Below are 26642 nucleotides of genomic sequence, written 5' to 3'. Positions count from 1 at the left end.
ATCATCATCAGCATGTACAGAAGAGGTCAGGAGAGCTACAACAGTGTCTACAGCCATCAGTAAAACACAGTCATGGTTTGAGCTGCATTTCAGTCAGTGGTGTTGGAGATCTTGTTAAAATTCATGAATTACAGAACACAGAAAAGTCCCATCAGATTTTAAACCACCATGGAAGACCATCTGATTGGCAACAGCTTCATTTTTCATCATGACAATGATCCCAAACACACTGCCAATGCAGTAAAATCATCCCTGGACAGAAAAACACACAGCGGAGCACTATCAGTCATGGATCGGCCTTCCCAGAGCCCGGACCTCAACATTATTGAAGCAGTGTGGGATCATGTTGACAGAGAACAGAACAAAAGGCAGAAACAAAGAAGAGCTTTGAATGTCCTTCAAGAAGCCTGGAGAACTATTCCTGAAGACGACTTGAAGAAATGACGAGAAAGCTGCTGAAAATGATTTGCAGAATTGTTGCTTTGTTTTTATTTTCCATTAAAGTGTAAACAGATATCGGTGGACAGAAGCTTCAGTCTGAATCAAATATGGAATATGGCCTATTGGCCTTGAGGGGAGCCCCACCTCGGTGGAGCCTAATTTAAACCCATATCCTCCAGACCACAACAGGTGCCCCCCTCCTCCACTCCCTTTACGTTCCACCTGTCTTCTCTTCTCCGTGGCGGGCTGGCGATCCAGAAAGCAGCCGTCAGTCATTACAAATGGCGTGCCGGCCCCCTAAGTCACCGGATCGGCGGCAGCTGCTCGACCCCCAGAGCTATTTTCACCCTCAGGATAAAGTGGTGTTCAGCGAGCCGCCCGCACGGCCGAGCAGCTCCAGTCACGCTGCAGCAGAGCCAGGATGAAGTCCACCGGCAGCGAGTGCACCGTGCAGCCAGACTGCTTCACCTCAGACCTGGAGGACCTGGACAGCGCCAGCAACAGCTCCGACGGCGGCTGCACGCCGCGCAGGGAGCCGGGGCAGGTGGTCCAGGAGGAGGGAGCCCCGAAACGAAGAAGGAGACGGAGGAGGAGCAGCGGAGGAGACTCGCGTCTGCCCGGCGTGAGCAAACAGAGGCAGGCGGCCAACGCGCGGGAGCGGGACAGGACGCACAGCGTGAACACGGCCTTCACGGCGCTCCGCACGCTCATCCCCACCGAGCCCGCCGACAGGAAACTCTCCAAGATCGAGACACTGCGCCTGGCCTCCAACTACATCTCCCACCTGGCCAACGTGCTGCTGCTGGGGGAGGACTGCCTGGACGGACAGCCCTGCCTGCGCTACCAGAGCATCCTGCACGGCCCCGCCGCCCTCAACGCACCCTCCCTGCGGCCCATCTGCACCTTCTGCCTCAGCAACCAGAGGAAGCTGGTGAGTGGCTTCTCACACCCATAGAGTCGATTAGTGCCAGGGACGTTTCTCGGATTTCTGGGGGTGGGGTGGCATGTGGACATAAGGAGGGGGGCAAGAAACAGTTAGGGGGTGGTCAGATTCTTCTGTAATAAACCCAAAGCAAACTGCCTGCAAATACTCAGAACTGTGATCATTTTAATTGTGGGCACATCCTGCCTCCATGAACATGAATTAGGGGACGTAACAATATGGTGGCAACACAGAAGCATGAGAGTCAGCCACGAGGGAATAAAGTAAAGAAGAAGAAAAATTTATGGACACAGTCTGGTTACAACCACTGTTAAGTTTGCCAAATAATAATTTGTCATACTTTTCACCTTTTGTTATGACAAGATGACTAAATAATTCAATTTTATTTATATAGCACCAAATCATAAAAACAGCTGCCTCAAGGTGCTTTACAATGTAAGGTAGCAACCCTACAATAGTACAGAGAAAACCCCAGAAATCAGAAGATTGAGCAAGCAGTTGGTGACAGTGGGAAGGAAAAACTCCCTTTTAACAGGAAGAAGAGGTGAGGAGAACTAATAAGTCATGCACGAGGACAAAAATTATAATGAAATGTATTGACACATTTATCAACAAAGAAAAATGAGATAAAAACATTCTGGAAAGGTGAGACCCAATCAGAACAATTGTGTAAAAAGGCGGGATGAGGTTGGAAGTGATCCAATCACAATGAATTTCCTCGTGCAGTAAGGTTAGATGGCACATTTGATCTGCCAAAGAGAAACAATACAACTTTTCAGCATCCAAGGTTGCTGGTGTTGTTGTTATACAACTTCAATGTTCTTTGTTTCGCATGAAAACAAAATTTGCATTTGATGTGACAAATATTTACACTTTATAGTCAGTTTTAGGTTTAGTCAATTATAATCATATTCATTTAGTCGATTAAAATAAATCAAAATAAACACTGGTTACAAGCCAAAGTGCTCATAATACACCACTTTAGGCTGGCTCAAAAACTCTCACATTGAGCCCACATGGCTATGTCCATCTTTTATATACAGTCAGTTAAGACATGAAAAAAAAGTTTTTGACATTTATAATTAGGATGTTTTTTATTGCATGTTTTTAAATTTATTGGTGTATATAGTTATAGTCATGCTTTGAGGAGGTCAACACTGTTTCTTCGCATTGTCGTTTGATGTTACTGTACAATTGAAATCTCATTTTAAAGGACAGGGAGAATGTACCACAGATGCTTTTAGCCACATCCATGATTCCTCTGGCTCCGTGAGACGCTATCACTTGTTGTTTGGGTCTGCTCAGGTCCTCAAACCACACAGATCTGCTCAATGCAGACCCAATGATGCACGGTCTTTACATAGCTAGTGGCACCTGTCTCCTTACTGACTGACACCACAAAATGAAATCAGGCTGTGGTGCCTTCAAGAGCCCTCAACCCAGCTGCAGACTTTAAATTAATGATTTGAGCATCACAAATGTTTCTTTGTTCATGAAACATTTGTGAATCCGTGTGGGTCACAAGTGTTTACAGCATGTGTTGGAGTCTGGCTCGGACCCTTTACGGTTATAAATGCAGAGCAGAATCTGCCACAGGATCGGGATTATTATGTCGCTGTTACATTTAAAGGTAAAAATCTGTAACAACACACATTTTAACTGACCTGTTTAGAGGTGAGGATCATGCAGTTGTTGTGACGGTGGTTTCACTGAAGTCTGTTAGTGTGTTTGTTTTTGCCTCCACAGCTCAGAGATGGAGCGAAACACTCAGCTGCTGTGTGAAACTTCTTGGCACCAGACAGGCGAGGAGTCCACCACCCCGTGGTGTTGTTTACATGTAGGACTTTGTACATATATGAATATAAATATCTTTATTTTTGGACGAGACGAGAAAACTAAGGACAGATTTAAACACTGAAAAGCACTTTCTGTTCACGCTCATGTGCTTCTGGAGCCTCTGTGTTTTGGTTGAACTGTAACCTGAGCCGATGTGTAAAGTAGCACCTGACGTGGGGCTATTTTGGTCCCACCAATAGTACAAACTACCCCTTGGACACCCCACCACCCTATGTCTGACCTCTTAAAAAAAAAACAACTAAACTAGTGGCTGCTGTCAGTTCAGTGTTACCTTGCGCTTTAAAGGGGCATTAACTGATGTGTTGCCTATAGTAGTGAACAGTGGGAACTGCAAAAATGCTCATATACATGTGGAAAAAAAAACCCTGCATGTCAATATCTCAGGACTTTAATCCCCCAGAAGTACAACAGTCAGTGAAGATGTTGAAATTTACACACTGGATTACACTGCTGTTTCCTTACTCCACTCTTCTTATGTCTACCTGGTTAATTTTTGAGCATATTTTTCGTAAAGTGAAAATGTTGCAAGAAAACCTTATAATGAGTTGATCCCAGCATGCAAAGCACTCTGGAAAATCCTTTTGTTCCTTCCCAAATTCCCAAATGCCACCATTTTAACAGATCACATGGAGAAAGCCATGTCTCCTAAAGGAAAAGTGGTCTGTTATTCATTTGATATTTTACAATAATAGACCAGATTATCTGAATAGTAATGATCTGAGTATGAGGATGTGTATCCCACCTCTGGTAGCTGGTATAGATTCCAGCCGCCCCACAACACTGAATTGGATGAGCGTACAAGAATGTGTTTGTTTCGTCAACAAGCTGCCATCAGCACCGGTGACTGACTGATGGTGTTTGACATCAGTAATACCAGCTTTGGCCTAGAAGCTTTGTGATGCCAAGCTTCTTTTTTTTTTTTTTGGCACTGAAAAGAATTATGAATGTGGACTAAAGTCAGACTCTGCAGTTTGTTTTGCTGCCATCTTTCCAGGACAAAGTACTTCCTTTGTGGGATAAAATATCCCATTAAACACAAGAGTGTCGTTTAGTTCTATGGGAACTTAGTGAAGGATCGGTTGAGTTATTTTCAGCGTGCTTTGCATGATTTCACAAAATTGGGAGGTCAATTCCAGTTAATCTGGATACACTTAGATACTGAAGGACATTTAGCATTAAAATGGTTTCCTGAAATAAGCAGTGTGTTCTTAATTTGAAGGTCCAGTTGGAAACTTCCTGGTAACTGTATGTGCGTCAGAAGTTATGTTTTTGGCCTGATTTCAAGATAAAGTTCTTTGCGTAAATGTTTACTTTTGCATTGTTACACGGTTTCCTCATCACTGTAAAAACACTGTGCGATAGGCTTCCTTTTGCTCTAAATTGGAGTGTATTTAATCCTTCTCAATCAGCTGGATCCATCAATTTTTATTGTTCCAGCACTAAACTATGACTGGGAGCTGTTGCACACTACCTCATAACTGTGTTTTGAAATATGAAGGCCTACCTCCAAATCCAATGAGTAAGAAGTACTTGAATACCTGACAACTTGTGTTCTTTGCACATCGCACATACTGAGAAGCTGCTCGAAGAGAAAAATGTATTTTTGTACAATAAAAATAAAAACAATGATATCAAAACTTCAATTGTCTCTCATTTGTGGGCCTTAAACTGTATGTTGTGCTTGTAATTTGCAAACTCTGTAAAAGCACGCTTTGTGTAACTTCCCAAAATGACATTAATCAGTCAAAAGAAAAGAAAAGACTGATTTATGTCTAAAGTGTCTTTTATTATGTTTAGAGACATCAACAGAAGTAAGATTAGGACTAGGCTGCACTTTGATGTAATACCACTTTGGACCACAAGATTGTGTAGTGAGTCAATGCAACCTTTATTTAAACCGATGAGATACCAAGAGCAAATTTCTTTACATTGACGCCAAAAAATAAAGGCAAATGTGGAGGAAATAGGGGAAATATTGGCTTGACAAGGACTCCAGCTTTGGAGAATATGAAGGAAGGTATAAAGTTTTGGACTTTTAACTGTATTTTTTAAAATAAATTTTACAGCTTTTCCTGCTAATAAATACCTCTTCCACAGCCATTCATACTAGACCAAATTAGATAAAGTATTAAACAACAAATGTTCCTGTCTACAATAAAAATTTCAGTAAAAAAAATATCAGTCAACAAAAATATATTTTATAATTACAGGTAGGGATGGGTATCGTTTAGGTTTTATCCGATACCGGTGCCAAACCGGTACTTTTGAAACAGTGCCGGTGCTCAAACCGGTGCTTAAAGAATGGAGAACACAAAATTGGTCCAAAAACCTCTCATGTTCAGCTGTTTTTTTGTAAAAAGATAACAATGTTAGCCTTTTCTGCAGCTAGAGGGCATATATGGTATCACTCTTGGCTGGAAGCAGTGCTTAAACAATGGAAAAAACACAAACTTTGTCCAAAAACCTCTCATGTTTAACCGTTTTCCACTTTTTCTTTGGTCATTTTAGCATTTTTGGCCAGGGTGAAGGCCGCATGTAACTACGACGGTGTTTGCTAGTTCACCTTACATGCATTAATTTAATAACATGGTGAGTAGGGCTGGGCGATATGACCCAAAATTCATATCTCGATATTTTTTACCTGGACGGCGATATAAGATATATATCTCGATATTTTTTTTAAAAGCCATAAAGTAAGAACAAAAAGAGAGTTCTTAGTCAAAGCTGTGTCCCAGATGTCACACAGGCACTTTTATTAACATAGAGCATAGATGTACATAAGATTTACTCAAAAATAAATTATGAGCATTTATTAAATAATAATGCTCCATAAATAAAAGAAAACAATGTTGTTTTTGTGCATAACAAAAAGCTCACAATTGTGCAGTCAAAATGTAAACTAAAAGACGCTGAGCATAGTAACAAAGACAGATTTCACAGCTGCTCTGTTCCCAACTTCTACTGTGTGACTGACAGCATTGAGTTTGAAATCCTCTTGTAACCACGTCTCTTAACAGGTGCCATTTATAGTCCTTATACACAGTAGGGTAATATTACGTTGAAGCACAGTACGTATCACTCCGCAAAGGCTCCTCGGTAGCCGTAATGCTCTGACAATCCATCAAGCGGTGCAGCACCATAGCTTACCAAAGTTGTACTAAAACATTTTTGACAGATTGCTGAGCGCTGTGTTCCACATAAAATCGGTTCGCGGCCATCAAGCACAAACAGAATTCATACATAAGGCGCGCTGTCAACTTTTGAGAAAATGCAAGGATTTTAGGCTGTGCAGCGCCTCTGGGCTGCATGGCGTTAGCGTGGTTAGCTCGTTAGCGTGGTTAGCTAGCTAACACGTTTACGGCGTCCAGCCCCACGCACGGCGATGTGCAGTAACTCGTTAACGGAGATTTGCCGTGTCCATCTTGTCGCTTCCTGCAGGTGAAGCGATGGGGGAGGAGGGGCGAGGCCGAGTAACGTTGCGTAAAGACAAAAGTGGACGAAAGAGAGGCAAACTTGCGGCTCCACAAGTATCCGATTGTTCAGTCTGACGTCACTAGCCGTGTCTGGGTCTAAACTCCGCTGCAGGTCCATATATCAAACGATCACTGTGGCATTACTGAGAGTTGAAAAACTGTCTAAAGTCTTCATCTTTAATAAAATGATCAGCGTTCTGCTCTACCAGGTGTAACAATTGAGTTTAACATCCAGGCATCCATGAAAACGGAATTTATGACATTTAACGGAGTTAGAAGTTAGCAGGAAGTTAGCTCGCTAGCTTCTATCTAAATACAATATAGCATGTCCTGACTGCGGGGTTTTGGAAACAAATTAAAACGTACAGCTCTGCTATCACTTCCAACATAAATGAAGACAGAAAACTAAACAGCAGTGACGTTTGTAGGGCTACTGAAGTTTGGCTAGCTGGTATATAATGATAATGACCGCTAGCGACACAGCTATGTTAGCATAATATAAACAAGCTAACTTTTTTTCCACTCGATAAAAGTTAACGTGAGTGTTCTCGGTGGTCAGGAACAAATGTAATCGCATGGCAGGATGCTGTAACAGGACCAAACTTCAGCCAGGAGAACAACTGAGATAATCCATCCACAATACGAGGTTAGTCATTCATATACTGCTGCATGGGCTGGGCGGTATACATCCTAAGGTTTTAAAAACTGAGCTTAAATAAATGATTAGCGGTAATAAAAGCTGAGGGAGGTCAACAGGGATCACTGACTGTTTTAGGAGCTTTTTGAGATCAAATCGAAGAAAATACATAACATTAAACATGTTAACAACACAAAAGCCATATTAAACGCAGACTACTTTAGACCCGGAAGTAGGATTCGTCGCGTCATCATTGAACAACCGGATAATTATAACGTAACATAGACTATATCGATATAAAGGATATTGTCACACCTTATATCTCGTATAAAAATATATCGATATTTTTTAAAAACTCGATATATCGCCCAGCCCTAGTGGTGAGCCTACTCAATGTAAATTACACACGAACAACATTAAGCTACTCACGCAGAGAAGAACGGCTGCTGCTGCCATCATCATCCGTCATCATTTCTGCTACACTGGCAGGGCTAGGGGCCAGGACTCTCCTCTTCGGGTTTTTGGGGGATGTTGCTAACTCCGGGTCCGATAACAGGCACCACACCCGCAGTAGATGTGCTCGGTGTGAGGTCTCGCAGCAAGCTATCAAATACGGCGCATTTCTCGGCTTTTAAAAAAAACGCTATGCGTCGCCAGGTGTTTCATCAGATTTGAGGTGTTACCTCCTTTGACAGTATCACAGTATCAGCTTAAAGCACTTGTTGCAGGCTGCTGAGTTTGCATCTTTTGCTGTGAAGTACAGCCAGACTTTTGACCGCTTCGCCCTGGGCGTTTTTAATCTGTAGCTCTGCTCTAAAAGAACGTACGTACTCTCCTCGGAAACGTAAAATGATTGGCTAGAATCTAAAGTGTATCACAGCTCAGGAAAAATAAAGCACCGAAATGTGCTTTTCGGTCTGGTTACTACCGTTTATGTCAGAACCGATACCGGTACCCATCCCTAATTACAGGACAGTCTAACTAAACTTTCTGTAATTTTACACAATTATGATGTAAAAACACCGACACGTGCAGTTGAAATTGCACTTCTTAGGAGGTTACTAGGGAATTATGAAAGCCCGAGGATGATTTCCTTATTTCTGTAACAAAAGCAGAGGGTAACTAAAATCAGTAAAATAAGATGACAGGGAATTATTGTCAATATAAAAATCGTATGAAATTAAGATAAATTGAAAATTAATACATAGTTCGGTAAAAGTGAATGAATCTTTTAACTATTAATTTGTAAACTCAGTAGTCGTCATTGCTCAGGGATGTTTTTGTTATGGACACAGTAACAATCAAAGATCTGAGAGACACTTTTGTAAATCCAGTTGTAAGAAATGGTCAATTTGTTGATCTCCAAGGGATTGTTCCCAAGTATTTGGAAAACACCCTTGCACACAGGCAATCCTTAAGTTACACTTACATACCAATTGGGATTCTACGGAGCCCCCCAGGGGACATGGGAGAAAAAAAAATTACGGAGGAAAAAAAAAAAATTAGGGAGAAAAAAAAAATTAAGACGGACTTTTGCGAGATCTCGCAATACTTATTGCGAGCGCTCGCAAAAGTATTGCGAGCGCTCGCAAAAGTATTGCGAGATCTCGCAATAAGTATTGCGAGCGCTCGCAAAAGTATTGCGAGCGCTCGCAATAAGTATTGCGAGATCTCGCAAAAGTCTGTACCATAGACCTCCAAATCAGCACTGAAACCTTAGAAACAACCACAGCGATGGAGGACACACACCCATTTGAGCGATTCATAGATTTTTACTTTGAGCTTGGACTAAACTATAAAGACATTAAAACTGTGCTTTGCATTAGACACAGTTTTCATATAAGCGAAAGACATCTGAAGAGAGTTCTTAGCGCAAGGGGACACACTCGCCACAAAGCGTACTCTGACCTGGCCGTCTTGGTTGAATTTATAGACAACCAATTGCAGTACTCTGGGCAGCTTCACGGATACCGATGGATGTACGCTAAATGCAGGGAACATGGACTACGCGTGAGGAAAGAGGATGTGCGCTTGGTTTTGAAGGAGCTGGATCCCCGAGGCGTCGCACTGAGGCAAGCAAGACGTTTCAGGCGGAGGAACTATTTTTCAAAAGGGCCGAATTTCATCTGGCACATGGACTCCTACGACAAACTGAAGCCATATGGCATCTGTATCAATGGTAGTATTGACGGTTTCTCGAGAAAAATAATCTGGCTTAATGCATACACAACAAATAGTAATCCGAAAATGATCGGGGGGTATTACATAAAAGCGGTGCAGCGTTTAAAGGGCTGCCCTAGAGTTGTGAGGGGCGATCTTGGAACTGAAAATGGCCATGTTAGAGGCTTTCAGCGTTTCCTTGTGCCCGTGGCTCCTAACGACACCCCTGAGAGTTACTTGGAGGGAGCAAGTACCGCCAATCAAAGGATTGAATACTGGTGGCGTTTTCTTCGCAGCCAGTGTCTGGAGTTCTGGTTATCCTTATTTGCAGACATCAGAGACAACGGGTACTTTGATGGTGGGTTTCTGGACAAAAACCTCCTTCAGTTTTGTTGCATGGGACTCATCCAGGTGAGTTAATAAAATCAAATCAAATCAAATCACTTTTTATTGTCACATCACATGTGCAGGCACACTGGCACAGCACATGCGAGTGAAATTCTTGTGTGCGAGCCCCACAAGCAACAGAGATGTGCAAACACAACAACACAAACGAGCAAAATACAAGAATGGCCAACCTGAAACTAATAAATATATGTACAATATATAATAGTGTATGCATTTCTGGATGTGTATACTAAATATTTTCCTACGTGTGTGTGTGTGTGTGTATACACATTTTTACAAATTAAATAGTAAAAAAAAATAAATAAATAAAAAAAAATAAAATAATAATAATAATAATAATAATAATAAAATATATAAAATATACAGAGTTGAATATGTGCAAAACAAGTGGCATTTATATACAGTGTGGAGTGCATAACGTTGAAGTTCCAGTAGTGAAGCTGAGGTGTCTATGACGTGTTCAGCAGTCTGATGGCCTGATGGAAGAAGCTGTCTCTCAGTCTGCTGGTACGGGACCGGATGCTGCAGAACCTCCTTCCTGATGGAAGCAGTCTGAACAGTTTATGGCTGGGGTGACTGGAGTCCTTGATGAAAATATGTTTTGTTGCGTGCCTGGATGCATGCGTGTGTGAGTGAGAGATAAAGGAAACTGAGGAAGTGAAACGTCTCCTGTACTCGTTTGTGGTGTTCCCATTATCACAAATGTGGAAGCCAACTGCTCAGCCTCTGTGTGGTGGTGGTGGTGGAGGACCCCCATCTTTTTTTTCGGGCCTCCGCTTTTTTTCTAGTGGCCATAACGGGTCACATTTGAGCATACAGAGTAAGCAAATATGTACTTGTAATGTGCTCAGATAATTTTAATAAGTGCTTACAGAAAGACAATTAATGTAGCCTCTAACTGCAATTGATTTACATAGGACAAACAGACCAAGCACTATGGCTCATAATACAATTACACCTTACCTGTTTGGACTATATTTTTATATTTCATTTTTACTTGCTGCCAGGAACGTTTGGGACCTGTTGGGTTGCACCTGCGCTCACATCATGTCACAAAATAAAATGTATAAAATAAAAAATAAAATATAATAAATAACGTGTTAAATGGGTGGAAATCCCTAGATCAATGTTTAAATTAACACTCACGCATTGACTCTGTCGGCTATGTTTTGCCATGCATGCTCCCTTTCTTTTGCAGCTGAGGCTGTGTTACTTTTTTTCTGCAAAATTTGCATGTTATCGGCATATGCTGCCATCAGAATTTCGGCCTCAAGCGCTGTAAAATACATTGACCGCGCCTTCTTTCCCTCCGTCTCCATGGTGACTCGCTTAATCTGTGCTCCACTAATAAGGGCTTTATGTATCCTCGTGCGCGTGCTTAACTTGGGGTTAAAGCAACTCCGCGTTGATTGAACTAATTGTTATCAGCCTTTCTGAAACCGAATATTCCGAGTTGGACAGTTCGGGGTTACTCAACCCTGAGTATTGTTTTTCACTTCCTGAAATAGGGCCCTGTACCAGGTTTAGGGAATGGAGAGACTTGCAGGAAGAAAGAGACAAGACAGGGAGAAGCGGGTGAGAGGAGCAGGGAGTAAATGAAATCAAAAATTGTGTAAATACTATAATTTAGGTTTAAGCAATCGGCCGCCTTAAGGAAGAGCTCAACAACCAAGACTACAGTAACATCTATGTTGTTTATGTTGACATGGCATATGAAATTTTCTTATCTATAATATTAACTATTTACAATTTGGAATTATTTCGATTGGGATATCAAAATAACTTACAAATACAAAATACAATGATCAGTGACATAAAACAAATTGATTATTATGAGGTGAGTAGATGAGCCAAGCAGGTAGTAATAAGACTAATAGTACTAATGTAAGATATCACAGCATAACAGTAACCGTAGTTAGTGTGTGAAACACTTGTACAGATGACATTAGGTAAAGTACATGATTACAAAAATGCACATGATTGTTTAAAAATAATAAATTGCATAAATCTAATAAACCTTCCTCTCAGTGAGTGAGTTGTCTCATCGTGATTTGCGTATATGTATATACGTACATGCGATCGCATTTCTTAAATTTCTGTATTCTTTTTAACAGGATGAGCTGGATGACACTGCACAGGTTTGGAATACACACTCCATCAGGCCATCAGCAAACATCAATATCCCCAGTGGTCGACCTAATGTAATGTATACATTACCTGAGCTCTACGGGACAAGAGACTTTCCTTTGCCCCACTGAAGAAGAACATGTTGAAATGTGTAAAACTGAGTGTGTTTTTCGACTGACCAAACCATGTGATATGAACTGTGCAATATCATCATGACTGAGTCCCATCTGACTCCACCAACAGACTCATATCAGGCTGTGAACTTGTACATGCATTTAAGAGAGAACATCATGGCATTAGTGTAAATTGCATACACTGCAGCAGAGAACATTACTCAAAATTGACCTGTGATATGTGCGAAAGCTAACTTCTGGATGTTAAACAGACTGTAAACTGTAAGCTTTCTAGTACACAGTCATTTATGAGAATATCTTATATAGAAATATTTATTGTTGTGTTCCAGGAGGGTCAGTGAACTAAAGTATAAAGGGGAGTCTCTGCCTGTTAATGATATTCTGAGTGTTCTTTAGCACAAAAACACTGTAATGTTCTGTCAAATGTTATCAAGTTCCATGTCTATGTGTATTACTTCGAATTACTTTAACTGTGTATTTGGCTTGATACATGGATCAAAACATAAGACACGTCTTAATTTAATGTGTTAGGAGTTTTAATGTACAGTGTTTAATCAGATAATGGTGGTTTATGTTGAGTATTTTGTAATAATTTTTAAATGGTGAGTTGGTTTTTATTTACACCATCTGTATTTGTTAATGATGGGAATGTTTAGTTGTTGATATTGGCTAGAATACTGTTTAAAATCGAAGAGATATGATATTATGCCTTGCTGCTTTATATATATTATAACGCCAACTGTCACATTGGCAGGCTACATGAAATGGTACTAAGGGGCATCATGATCTGAGAGGGGGCACCTTGGCATTTTTCTGAACTCCAGTTTCTCTGGCTAAAAATATAGTTATTTCATGTCATTTTTGCTTCTTTTTTTTTTTTAACTATTTATTCTGATTCCAGAAGAGCTTTAGTTTTTTAATGTTGGTTAAACAAAACTGAAAAAATAAAGAACTAAATAGAGACCTTTTGAACTCTTAGAATTTCTAATAGATATAAACATTCTTTTTTTGTCACTGAATTTATCTGAAGCTTATTTTATCAGCTGAATAACAAATTCTTTGCACCCACCTGTTCTGTTGATGAACAGCAATTTCATTCGAATGCTATTTTTGCAAAACTCACCACTTCTGAAAGGATGATGTGTTGTTGAACTACCGGACAAATAAACTGAAATCTAATCAATTTCTAATTATTTTTGGACTATGTAGTACAGACAACTAAAAAATTGCAAATGACAAAAGCATATCGACAACATCTGTGTATTGACTGCCTGTGTTCCCAGGCACTTTAATTTCAGAGAAAGGTAGACAGAAGTGCATAATCTGTCAAAAATGTAGCAATACTTTATAATTAACCATATATACTATTTAATCTAATTAGAAATCCTGGCCTACAATCTTGTTTATCCTAGAAACTGTTAAATCTGATTATCATTGCTTGTTAATTTGTAATTATATAAGACAGTATAAAGAATTGTGAATCATCTGTATGTCACATTATGGCAAAGTCCTTTCAAAAAAAAAAAAACTTGTGATGGCAATATGATTTTTAACAAAACAACTAGTAAACATTTTGGAAGCTAATCAAGGGAAAATAGGACTTATTGTTACAAGATGATGTTTATAGGCCACATCAGCTTTAAGAATTTGTAAACAGGGTCTTATCATTAACTTTCAATAACTTCTTTCGCAACCATAGTGACATTCTTTACTAATATTAATGGACTTTTCACCCTAAAATCAAATTTACAAATTTTTCTGTTTGCTAGCTGTAGTATTCCTTAATCCACATTGTTTTAGTGTGAGTTGCCCAATTTTCGAGATATTGACTGTACAAGCCTACCCCTCTCTTGTTTCACATGGTACTTAATGCTTAGTAGCAATGTCTTTATGTAGACCTTATGTAGCTTCATGTTGTTTTTCAACAAGGAAGAGATCTCTACAGCTAATATCTCCCAAAACTAGGCAACTCACGACAAAACATTCTAGATGGATAAACAGCAAGCCAATGTGTGTCACTGCGGGGTATGCAGGTGTGTTGAGAGAACGTACCCAAAAGCAGACAAGGAGAGAGAGAGGACAATCAACTTAAAACAAAAGCGAGCCTTTATTCTGGCTGATGGCTGGAGTAAAAGAAAATAATGACAATGTGTACAGCAAATTTTGATGTGATCTGTCCCTCTAACGCTAAACACAAACCTTGTTTTCAACAGAAGTTAAAGATGTGGTCATTTTCAAAGAATTTTAAACAATAAAGAGTCCTTGTGAAATCTGACCTAACATACAACTAAACCATCAGAAAATTAAATTTGTGACTGCTTGTTATACGGCTGAATATATCAAATGCTTCAATGACAAAATGAAACAAGACAGAATTTATGAACTCAAGGATAATCATACAAATAAAAATTACAGCTCTAACCATTAGTACACTCATCAAGTTCAAATGATGTCCATTTCAAAGTAATTGCTGGAAAGGACATTGTCGAACTCTGTGCGAAATTCAGGATAAGAACTGTAAGTGCATGGCACTTCAAGGGTAGCTCCACAGGTGTGAGCAACAGGCCTTCTGTTGAGCCCAGTTTCAGCATTAAAACACACCAAAATTTTGTCAACACATATCACAGAAGATCCTGTGCAGAAGCGCAGGATTTTTTCAGCTTTGGTTTCATCAGCGTTTTTAACATAACGCTGAAGATGGTTAAACGTTGTTTGTTCTCCGTGAGACAGCATGATTTTTGTTGCTTCAAATAGCTGCACTAGTCTTTTGCCTGTGGCCTTCTTTGTCTCATACAGAGATAACACACTTTCCTTGTCTGCCAGTTTCAGCTGCAGATGTGCCATGGGTGTGGAGAAGCAATCCATTATATACTTTGGCTCTTGGAGAATGGCCTTATGAGCCATTGTTTCAATGGCAGGCTGCATGTTGTTCTTAGGTGGTAGGAAGTGGGAACCCATCCTTGTAAAAAGGTCAAGCAGGTCCTCTTCATCATTTTCATCCATTGTGCCTTGGAGAGCCTTCTCAACAGCTGATCTCTCAACAGGAGGCAGATAGTTGAGAAACGATGCAATCAGAATGTCTACATCAACTGAGTCCATTCCGTGGATGCAGGCTAAAATGAAAGCCCTTGACAGCCTCACTGGAAAGACACCATGGTCTAGTAAGCCTTTCACCCATATCTGCCCAACTGCTTGCCATTCAGCCTCACTAAAGTCTGGCCTCAGCCTTGGAACTCGTTCATTTTCACCTTCACACTGTTCCAAAAATTGCTCCCAAAATGCAGTGTAAACCTCCCTTGACACCCCAGCATCATCAACAGCATTTTCATTTACAAAGTTCATCTTTAAAGTCACATTCAGAATGCGACTGTCCATAAATACAGCCAAAAGATCATCAACAACTTTTATCCTGCGAATTGATACATGTAGGGGGCTCTGTGGGTCTCCTGAATTTGATGGGGAAAGTTGGTTGCTTGAATCTAAACGCAAACCTTGTGCGATGAAATTCAGTCCATGGTCCTGAGTAAAAGACAAAACATGCACATTCCATAAGAAATGCAAATGAATTGTACAGATTACACAATATCAATGTTCTGAAAAAGTTTGAAATTTATTTGTCTAATTTTAGTGGGCTGTACATTCCCAAACCATGGTTGCACTGACAATTTATATATAACATTAACATTGTGGCCTGATGGATGTCCTTGTATGCCTCACAGAAAATTATACAAGTGTTCTTTACATGTATGAGAAGACTCACTTATGTGCAAAATAGGTAGAGAACACAATAGTGACACCAAAACAATGTCTCACTGCTGTGTTATGTAAATAATTTGATTTCAAGACTAAATTTCCTGTTTAATCTTATGTTAATGTAAAACACTGGAATTGTCTCTCAACTGACAATATCCTTTTAATTCAAATAGACCCACAAACTGCCATATCCTCAGAAAATAGCATGACATTTTTGGCATCTCTACAGTATGTAAAGGTAGGTGTTTATGGTTGCCTGAATTGATCCATCTTACCTGTGCAATCTGGGGTGCTTCCTCTTGTATTGACTGCATATGGGGTGTGGGCAAGCCATTAGCTGAAGACAATGGTAGCAGGAAACCATCCATAGGTAATCCATTTGTGTCGGCATTCTGAGAAGGAAGTATTGCATTAATTGACAACAGACACCTTAACCCTTCAAGATTAGAAGACTCTTCTTCAATCTTCTACCTTGGCCTATTCTAAGTCATGAATGTTCTTAAAAAGTCTGCAAAATATGTCAATAGGTCTTAAGAAATAGAACAAAAATACACCACTTTATTTTCAGCCTACATGTCTCACTTACAAGAGTAAAAAGACATATTACAGTGGAATTCCACAGGTTTTTATCAGATCTTGATGTACTTATTGCTACTTAAAATGTTGTATTACTGCTGCAAAAAAATCAAGTTTTAAACAAACAAGAGATGAATTCTGATTAATAGAAATTGAGCAATTCTTTCACAGTACTGTAAGTTATTTCTTTTAAGATCCAAAAGAATATTACAGAAAATAACACACATGCTTAAATTTTGTCCAAGCAGGAATGCATGATCAGCTTTTTTAAAATCAGAACTATGCAAGTTACTGAATTTGATTATTAATAAATTTCCATATTTTGTCACACTTGAACCATATCAACCACAACTGTCCATGGTCTTACCTGTCTGAGATCCTCACTGTTGACATAATTCAGGGTTATCACGACTGTGTCATCACCATCTGCTCTGACAAGATCCTCTTCAGGATTCCAACCGTATCCGCTTCGTCTATGTGTGGAAAACGACATTCCAAATCTTCTGGAAGTTTGGCCCAGGACTCTAGTTTGAAGGATTTGTTAGGAACTATACTGGTCAGATCAATAATTTCAGAGCAGTGGTCAGGGAAATCATGATCACTTGAGTCAGTCTGCTGCCGCTGTCCCACGACAGTGTTTTTAATGTCTGTTGGGGTTGAATGCATATGATGGGATTTTCCTGGACTTTGTGTTGTCACTGCCTCACAGAGTGATTTCAGTTTTTTTGGATTGGGTTCCATCTGGAAATTGTGAATCTGTGAACCAGAAAACAAACACAAGACACAAACGAAAATAATTCAATTATTTTTTCAGCAGCCAGTCATTTTGTACATGTTAATGAATACAAAGCTGTAAGTCTTTCACAGATGTATTAAATGTACCTTACCACACAAGTCAACAACAAATTCCTGGAATAATTTCATCCTTCAGAAGTGCAAATATTCGTAGATGTACATAAAGCACTTGAATAAGACAACTCTTTATTGCAGTTGCACAGTCAAACCTAGTACAATAGTACAACAAAATTAGAAAATGTCGCATGTTACCACCGAGCACTACTAAACACAACAAAATACAGTAACTTTAAAGTGATCATTATTTTTAATAATAACTTTCTTATTTTAACAAACCTGTTTGCCAGTGTCACTGTCAGATGAATCCCCATGTTCAAGTAGATCTGGGACAAAATCATCTGTCTCACTGTCAAATCCAAGTAATGTCACCGGTGAATCTTCTTCAGTTATGCTGACAGAAAAATCCTCTTCAGATGAGGACTGAACTGTTAACAGTGTTTCATCTTTCGTGCAAATGTAAAATCTCAGGAGCTTCAATTTGGTTTGTTCATAAAGTTTGCCAACAGTGTCATCTAAAGCAATCGGATTTTTTTTAAAATCACAGATATCAATGACAAAGTCTTCAACTCTCCCTTTTGGCGAGTACCCATCTGGAAAAAACAGGTCCTTTCCCATTTCCAAAATCTTAGCTACAGTTGTAGTTTTTTCCACAGTTGCATGTCTTGTTCCTCCACCATTTCTGGTTCTCACTTGACGGTATTCATTACTGCTTAAATGAAGCCATCCGATTTCTATTTTTCTGCAGGTCTTCTCTGCTGCAGTATTTCTCTGTCTTGCCATCCCTTCACTTTGCTTTTGGAACACACCTGATGAACCACACAGCACTCCTTTGGTTTTTGATCTTACTTTCCGTTAGGGCTGCTCAATTAATCGAATTTTAATCACGATTACGATCTGGGCTTTCAACGATCATTAAAAATGACTGAGCCGATTATTAGCCCCTCCCTCATTTATCCGCGACACCTTAAAGGCCGGTCCGTGAAAATATTGTCGGGCATAAACCGGTCCGTGGCGCAAAAAAGGGTGGAGACCGCTGATTAAGAAGACCCGAGGGAAGCTCGGAAAGCTAAGCAGAAGTTATTTGGAGAGGAGAGTGACTGCTGTTGGTTGAAAAGAGAGGTAAAAAAAAAAAAAAAAAAAACTTCAGTGGTGTTGCACACTATTTTATATTATTTTTTTTAAAGTCATTGTTAACCCTTTAAAGCCGGTCAGAGCAGCACGCTCCGTTTTGCGTAACTATTTTTAAATCCCTGTAGAACCTGAACCGTGTAAGCTAGCGCAATAATTTGTTTTGCATATGAAACCGGAGGAGTTGTACTTACATCTGATGCCATCAGCTTGTCCTCAGTCAGGGTTTCCTTCCACATAAAATTGCATAAAAAGCGCTTGCAGGAACAAAAACATAATATTCCAGAAACACGCTTTGCCGTTCCTATCAGCTGTTCGTAACACTTCCCACAGTGAAATGATGCACATGCTGTTTTCTTTGCAAATTTGCATCATAGGATTGTTTTTTGTTTTTCCTGCAGTATATAAAAATTGCTGTATCTCCAAAATAAAACTATGAAGACACTCAAAATAAATTTCCTGTGGTGGGAAACTATTTTTTGCAACTTTATTGTATTTAAAGTTTTGAGGGATAAACCTCTTAAATTTCTCCAAGTAGAAATATATGTAAAGAAAACAAAAGCGATTTTCAATTTTTTTTGTAGTTTATTGCACTTTTTTGCAATTTATGTAATTACTATGCACTTAATGCATACATATTATTAAAATATGGGCTATAACAGTTGTATTGATGTATAGCAACTTGAAATGCTCCCACAAATGGCACTACAGCATGTAAAAAAAATAATATAAGCTCTGGTGGACTTGGTTCTATAGTAGGTCTTAAAGGGTTAAATAAATATCGTCAAATAATCGTGATCTCAATTTCAGTGAAAATAATCGTGATTATCATTTTTGCCATAATCGAGCAGCCCTACTTTCCGTGCCGCAATTTTATCTCTTAGGTTCTGCAGAACAGTCTCTTTATCTGTGCTGTACTTAGTTTGTTGACAGAAGAACTGGACAGCTAGTCTGTCACCATATGTCCTTATGTATTTTGCCATTTGTCCATCAGTCATGACGGACAGCACTGCCTTATCCACCTGCAGACATAAAACATTAGAGAAATGGTATTAATATACTTTTACTCTAGGAAGCCACACTAGCACACATGGAATACTAACTGTATTAGAATAGAGTTCTTAATCACTGTTCATGATCATTATCAAAAGTTACTCTGTCAACTTCTGTCTTATTACTTTACTGTTGCTGTGTTAGTATTAGTATAGTAATAGTAGTAGATATTTATATATGTTGGGAGAAAACCCTGCAAAAATAAACCCAGGAGGAATAGAGACACAATGAGACAAAGTTACTTTTTTATGCTTAACGTGTACACGGGTGAGCTGCTGGAAACAACCCACAACCTTGGCATTTTTATAGGCACAAATCACAGAGACAGTGAGAACAGGATAAGAAAATAATAAACAGATAAAATAAACAACTCCATATATGGTGCTAGTCTTGTCAGCAGAGAGCTGGGAGAGATAAAACAATCTGAAACAATATGTCCCCGAAACAATATGTCTTTGCTGGGAAAGTCTAAAAAGACACTTCTAAACTAATCTAACCACAGACAAAGGGCATCTTTGTACATTTAAAAGAAGGTAAAGAAACATAGAATCATTTTTCCTGTAGCAATATACTACGTTACTAAAAAATATTTTGCTAGTAAGGTATAAGTAAGGTAAGTTCCACCAAGTATTTTGTGCCATGCTGTCCATGTTACCATGGTAATGGCACAGCCAGATAACAACATCCAAATTCATGGGCTGCAACCTCTTTTTTTTTTTTTTTTAAACTGTATTTATCACATTGTCCAAATTCATGGGCTGCATCCTCCTGAGGACGCTTTTGTAGACCGATTATGTCACAGCGATGCACCGAAGGCTATCCAATTTCGTAGACTCCTTTTTTTTTTATTTGTGTAACCCAGTGAGTTTACACGACTCAGTAATGCACTACAACATGTTATTGTTAATTGGGATTTATCATTACTCTGTTAATCACTGAGTTGATCAAAAATAAATCAATAATAAAAGATAAATACTATAAATATAAGAATAAAACCCAAAGAGTATATTTAACACCCCTACTGGTTAGGAAGGAACAAGCCCCGCCTTCCCCTGCTCTGTACCGTCACGTGCTCAGACACAGAGAGAGACGGAGGTGCACGAGACCATCACTGATTTTCACCGCCAAGCTTTTCGCTGGAAAATAACTATTAACTTGATAAATTGAGCAAATATCCATACCGGAGATCTGCATGGACCTTGGAGAAACGGACCTGATTTATTGTGAACATTTCGGACCTTGAAACCATCGCGGTGAGTCAGAAGCTGTTAAGCTAACCTTGAAGCTAAAAAGCTAACAAGAAGTTAACAGGGAATATAATGGCCCGATTTCAATGTTGTAGATCTGCGCGGGAGCGGATGAAGTGGACAAGATCCTCTCTGAGAGTTGAACAAGATCCTCTCTGAGAGTTGAACATTAGAAGTGTGCTGGTGAGTTAAACTGGGACTGGGCGAATCAGGCTAATTGAAAAGCTAACTAGCCTAATGCTCATAGCTGTAGCTGACCACGTTTTCACTGTGGGAGAACACACGGGGTTTCTCACTGAGTTCAGCCATTTTGAGCACTCAGCTTGTGTGCTGATGATGTTCTAGTATTACTTGTTGAATATTAAATGCACTAAAATTAGATGATGGAATAAGTTAATGTTGATCTTAAAGGTCATGAATCTACTTTATTTTGTTACATTTGATGCTCGAGCGGCACTGGATAGATGTCAGTGTGTATTCTTACTGTGCTGATACGTTACCACATACTGTAAAACTACAGCCTGTGGGTTTTTGTATATTCTTTTGGTAATTTTATTCTGTACATTGAGTGTAAATAATATATTGCTTCATTGCTATGCAGTGTAAAGCAATGCTCCTGTAATTCAGTTAAAGGGCAATACTGTAAAAAAATAATCTACCATAGTTTATGGTTTATTTCTGATTTCTGATAGAAATGTGCACCTTGACGATAGAATAAGCTGATTGTGATTTAAAGATTGCATTCATGATTAAGATGCACTGTATAGACTATAGTTAGAAATTAGAATTAATGTTTTGTGCTTGTTTTGTTATAGCACTTACATTATTTACATATGGCCATGTATATCATTAGAGTGTGAACTGAATTAGTAATAGTCCTGTTGTTTACAGGCTAGGTTTTTTTATGGGATCGTGAGACCTGGATCTCTTCCTGACGAGGAAGATGGCGAGCCTTTCCCTTTGAACCGAACCGAACCACAGCCATTCTGAGTTGGCCCAGAAGGGCAGGTTGCTCTTCTCTCACGAACAATTGCAACAGTGCGGTAGGACGAAATCGCACCAATCACAAACTTTTGACCTGTTGGATTTGACTTGACTGAACACTGACTATTAAGCCGGCAAGACTGACATATCTGAGCTCAGATAGGATTCTGACTGTTATTATTATTGCTGTCACTGTATTTTATTTTATGTTTTCATTCCTGTTCATAAAATGCTGTTAAATTGTTGCTAAATAGTTTAATACAATTCATAGCAACTTTACCTGTGGCTCCAGTCATTCTTCTCCACGCAACTCCCTTTATCCCTCCTGCGAATCTAGCTATTGGCCCATTCTCTCCATCTTACTTTAATTTCCCCTACCCTATCCTGTACTTGGCTACAGAAAGTGGCGAGCCAGCCAGGAGGGTTTGCAGAGTTGTTAGTCCACCCAAAATTTAATAAAACGATTAAGAGTGCCTGGAGCTTCACAGTGACTTGTATTTTTTTTCTACTGGTACTTTTACGTGTCCTAACCATGGAAGTTGTGAAAACAGAGAATGTTAAAGTTCAAAATGCTGTCTTGGTCAGTGGTTTAACTAACACAGACATTGATAAAGAAATAATTGAGTTCTTAGAAGCTTTCGGTCCTGTCAGTAGGCAGATTAAGCTACCAACTGGTGGTCAGATTATTGTGGAATTTCAACATGAGGCTACTGCTAAAGAACTAGAGAAAAGATATTTGCCTTATGACAGACCTTGCACTGTGAAACCTGAAGTTGTCTATCACGTTCGAGACCTAGCCAGTGCGTATAGCATTGAAACCAGCGCATCAGCTACTGTAACTTACCTGTCACAGCTTAAAGATGTGGCAGCACGAAGCAACCGATCGTTTAAAGACCTTTTGATGGATGAACTAGCTAAAATTGGGGAGTCATTGGGAGGGGATGTCCACACAGTTGAGCCTTCCACTGAACAAGAGCCAGTGCCCCACAGTGATGAGGCCCTACCTTCTTCTCCTTTAACACCCAATAGCAACCATGTAAGTGCCTTGAATACTCACCCACCGGCAGAGGCTGAGAAACAAACCCCTCAGATTCCCACCAACCTTTTAAGCACACCTGAAGTGCAGCGGGTTATTGTAGAGCACATTGTTAAAAGCAGTGAAGTCATTCCCCCACCAAACTCGCAATACAGACTGAAACCTTTTTCAGGGAGAGTTCCACATCCTCCTTTCGAAACTGACTATGACACTTGGCGCAGCAGCGTAGAGTTTTGCTTGACTGATCCCTCGCTCACCGAAACTCAAGTTGTGCGAAAGATTGTTGAAAGTCTTTCACCCCCTGCAGCGGACCTGGTGAAAGCTTTTGGTCCAAAAGCAAACCCCAAAACTTACCTTGAACATCTTGATTCTGCCTATGCAACTGTAGAGGACGGTGACGAACTCTTTGCTCGCTTCTTAAACACCAATCAGAATGGAGGTGAAAAACCCTCACATTACCTGCAAAGATTGCACACAGTGCTAAACCTAGTCATAAAAAGAGACGGAATTGCTTCTAGTGACATCAATAAACAGCTCCTGAGACAGTTTTGTAGAGGGTGTTGGGACAGCTCATTGATTGCAAACCTTCAACTTGAACAAAAGAAAGACGACCCACCTCATTTTGCAGAGCTACTCCTCCACCTACGCACCGAGGAGGACAAACAGGCAAGTAAAGCAACCCGCATGAAACAACATTTGGGGATCCAAAAGACTCGTGTTTATTCTAACGTGCAAACCACACGCTCTCAAGGTAGGAACGATTATGAGCATGAAATGGACAGCAATTCGTCTGACCTCCAGAAGCAAATTGCTGACCTCAGGTCTCAAATCGCACAGCTCAGAGCTGATAAAACAGAGAAAAGATCGCAGAAACTTCAAAAGGAAGCAAAAAGGAACCCAAGTACCAAAACTCAGAACAAGCCGGGACAGATACCACAAATTGCTGCAGTGTCAGCCAAACCCAAACCTGGATACTGTTTCAAGTGTGGAGAAGATGGTCATATCGCTTCCAGCTGTAGTAATGATCCCAACCCAGCATTAGTAGCAGCTAAAAGGAATGCCCTCAGACAGAAGCAGCGAGAATGGGAAATATCCAGACCAGTTGATGAGTCATTTAATTTAAACTAGAAGGAGCCCCTGTCGCGGGACAGATGGGTGCTAAATCTGAACCAAGTCCCACTGAGAAAAAGACAACAAAAGCCCAATGTGAAACAGCTAATGTTCACTCAGTGCCTAAACTTCCCAAAAGACTTGTGGGTAGAAAATGCACAGCCAGAGTTGTTATCAATGGCGTTGAATGTAGTTGCTTGCTCGACTCAGGCTCTCAAGTAACCACTATTGCCAAATCCTTCTATCAAGAACACTTACCTGATCATCCTATAAAACCCATCAGTGATCTCCTAGAGGTCGAAGGTGCGAATGGTCAGACAGTCCCTTACTTGGGATACATTGAGACGAGTATCATGTTCCCCAAAGATCTCGATCAGTCAGAGCTTGAACTATCTACTCTTGCCTTAGTTGTCCCTGACATTCGCTCAAACTCAGACACACCTCTACTAATTGGCACAAATACACTTGACCCCTTATATGAGCATCTTTGTGAGAACACCTTACCTGACTTTAAGGTACTCCCTTATGGATACCAACAAGTGCTAAAGACATTAGCATCCAGAAAAAGACAAAGTGACAGTGGCAAGATCGGCTTGGTAAAACTTCAAAGTAGAACCCAAGAAGTCCTTCCTGCAAATCAAAAGCTACTAGTGGAAGGTTTTATGCATGCTAGCCACGCTAAGCCTGAACAGTGTGCACTTATTGAACAGCCCACTACCGGCTCCCTACCTGGTGGTGTGTTTGTAGATTGTTGCCTTATATCTCTGCCAAAGCACGGACCTTATAAAGTTCCTGTGTTGCTGAGAAACGAGACTAACCATGACATTACATTGCCCACTAACTGTGTAATTGCTGAGCTAGTTGCCCCTGACTGTGTCATGCCATGTCCTGAGCCTGAGAAAGGCGACCAAAAGGTGTCTGCAACGTGTAACTCTCAGCAGCAGACTTCAACCTCAAGACCCCCTCTCAGTTTCGACTTTGGTGAATCACCACTATCTGAAGAGTGGAAAGAGAAGATAGCTGAAAAGCTAAACACCTTCTCTGATGTTTTCTCACACAATGATCTTGATTTTGGGCATGCCACACATGTAAAACATCACATCAACTTAAAAGATGAAACCCCCTTCAAACAGAGATCTCGCCCGATTCATCCCCATGATTACGAGGCAGTTAAAAAGCACTTACAAGCCCTCTTAGATGCAGGCATAATCAGAGAATCTGAATCTCCATTCTCATCACCGATAGTGGTGGTCCGCAAAAAGAATGGTGATGTGCGGTTATGCATTGATTTTAGGAAGCTTAACTTGCAGACCATCCGCGATGCCTATGCCTTGCCAAACTTAGAGGAGTCATTTTCTGCTCTTGCAGGATCTCAGTGGTTCTCTGTGATGGACCTTAAGTCAGGGTACTATCAAATCGAGATGTGTGAAGAAGATAAGCCAAAGACAGCCTTCGTGTGCCCCTTCGGCTTCTACGAATTTAATCGTATGCCCCAGGGAATAACAAATGCCCCAAGCACTTTCCAAAGGCTTATGGAAAAGTGTATGAAAGACATCAATCTGAGAGAAGTGTTAGTCTTTTTGGATGATTTGATAGTCTTTTCCAGTTCCCTTGAAGATCATGAGACCCGACTCATTCATGTTCTTGAGCGACTCAGAGAGTACGGGCTGAAACTCTCGCCCGACAAATGTCGTTTCTTCCAAACATCAGTCCGTTATCTAGGCCACATTGTATCTAGAGACGGCGTAAAGACTGATCCCGAAAAAACTGAAGCACTCAAGACTTGGCCGAGACCCCAAACCTTAAAAGAACTCCAATCGTTTCTTGGTTTTACCGGTTATTACCGGAGATTTGTCAAAGATTACTCAAAAATTGTCAAGCCCCTCACCTCCCTCACAGCTGGCTATCCTCCGAGACGAAAGCATAGTAAAAACCCACCCAGTGATCCAAAGTATCTGAACCCCAAAGAGCCCTTTGGTGATCGTTGGGGACCAGAGTGCCAGAAATCGTTTCAAACTATTATTGAAAAACTCACCACCTCACCAGTCCTTGGGTATGCTGATGCAAAGCTACCTTACCTGGTACACACAGATGCCAGTACAACCGGACTTGGGGCAGCTCTTTATCAAGTGCAGAATGGAACCACACAGGTTATAGCCTATGCAAGTCGTGGTCTATCCCGTAGTGAAGCTAGATACCCCGCCCACAAGTTAGAATTTCTAGCTTTAAAGTGGGCCATAACTGACAAGTTTCATGATTATTTATATGGAAACACATTCACAGTCATCACCGACAACAACCCATTGACTTACCTTCTGACCACAGCAAAGCTTGATGCCACGAGTTATCGTTGGTTGGCTGCATTGTCCACCTATAACTTTGACATTAAGTACAGAGCTGGGAGACAAAATCTTGATGCAGATGGACTATCTAGGAAACTACATGACAAACCTGAAGACGATCCAGTTTTTACCCAGGAATGTCAGCGCATTGATAAGTTCAGATCCCATCTCTTGTCCTCAGTCAAAGATGTCGAGCTCCAACTTCAATCCGATACCGTGATGGCAGCCTGTCAAAGATATATGGCTATGGATCAGACTGAACCCTCTTGTGCTCTAGTCCAGTCACTTGCCATGTCTGCAGGTGCCATTCCAGACATGTTTCAAGAAGAAGGCAATGATAACAATCTCCTAGCCTTACCCAGATACACCCATACTGAT

The 26642-nt window shown here is 40.3% G+C and overlaps 2 protein-coding genes and 1 pseudogene across 5 annotated transcripts; 2 read left to right on the top strand and 1 right to left on the bottom strand.

Annotated features, from left to right (window-relative positions):
• The first annotated feature begins 565 nt into the window (after positions 1-565).
• On the top strand, positions 566-4983 carry LOC146642065 (transcription factor 15). 2 transcript variants are annotated; one of them, XM_085398497.1, is made up of 2 exons: positions 566-1372; positions 3108-4983. In XM_085398497.1, exons 1-2 carry the CDS (start codon positions 863-865, stop codon positions 3300-3302), a joined length of 705 nt encoding a protein of 234 aa, XP_085254623.1. In that variant the 5' UTR covers positions 566-862; the 3' UTR covers positions 3303-4983. The 2 variants fall into 2 exon arrangements, with proteins under 2 accessions (XP_085254623.1, XP_085254624.1); XM_085398498.1 differs by having other exon boundaries at positions 569-1372; positions 3131-3298.
• Positions 4984-8989: 4006 nt separating this feature from the next.
• On the top strand, positions 8990-13330 carry LOC146642064 (uncharacterized; annotated as a pseudogene). The gene is made up of 2 exons (XR_014909630.1): positions 8990-9922; positions 12034-13330. The product of XR_014909630.1 is annotated as an uncharacterized LOC146642064 (transcript).
• Positions 13331-14268: 938 nt separating this feature from the next.
• LOC146642063 (uncharacterized) lies at positions 14269-17780 on the bottom strand. 2 transcript variants are annotated; one of them, XM_085399454.1, is made up of 5 exons: positions 17641-17766; positions 17397-17513; positions 16877-17265; positions 16209-16325; positions 14269-15699 (listed from the first exon to the last, which is right to left on the bottom strand). In XM_085399454.1, exons 3-5 carry the CDS (start codon positions 17000-17002, stop codon positions 14623-14625), a joined length of 1320 nt encoding a protein of 439 aa, XP_085255580.1. In that variant the 5' UTR covers positions 17003-17265; positions 17397-17513; positions 17641-17766; the 3' UTR covers positions 14269-14622. The 2 variants fall into 2 exon arrangements, with proteins under 2 accessions (XP_085255580.1, XP_085255579.1); XM_085399453.1 differs by lacking the exon at positions 17397-17513 and having other exon boundaries at positions 17641-17780.
• Between the last annotated feature and the right edge of the window lie 8862 nt (positions 17781-26642).

The sequence above is a fragment of the Rhamphochromis longiceps genome, linkage group LG23, assembly GCF_057381845.1.
Source record: "Rhamphochromis longiceps isolate RC_006_pf linkage group LG23, R_longiceps_female_GT1.1, whole genome shotgun sequence".
Taxonomy (NCBI): domain Eukaryota; kingdom Metazoa; phylum Chordata; class Actinopteri; order Cichliformes; family Cichlidae; genus Rhamphochromis; species Rhamphochromis longiceps.
The sequence above is the reverse complement of the archived record's forward strand: the minus strand, read 5'-3'. Positions and strand labels throughout refer to the sequence as shown.

Bases quoted from the DNA above. Each gene is read 5' to 3' on its own strand.
- LOC146642065 (XM_085398497.1), top strand. From the start codon at position 863: ATGAAGTCCACCGGCAGCGAGTGCACCGTGCAGCCAGACTGCTTCACC. The intron at 1,373-3,107 runs GTGAGTGGCTTC...GAAGTCTGTTAG, and splicing joins TCAGCAACCAGAGGAAGCTG to TGTGTTTGTTTTTGCCTCCA.
- LOC146642063 (XM_085399453.1), bottom strand. From the start codon at position 17,002: ATGTCGTTTTCCACACATAGACGAAGCGGATACGGTTGGAATCCTGAA. The intron at 16,326-16,876 runs GTAAGACCATGG...CTTCCTTCTCAG, and splicing joins ACAGTGAGGATCTCAGACAG to AATGCCGACACAAATGGATT. The intron at 15,700-16,208 runs GTAAGATGGATC...TCTTTTACTCAG, and splicing joins AAGCACCCCAGATTGCACAG to GACCATGGACTGAATTTCAT.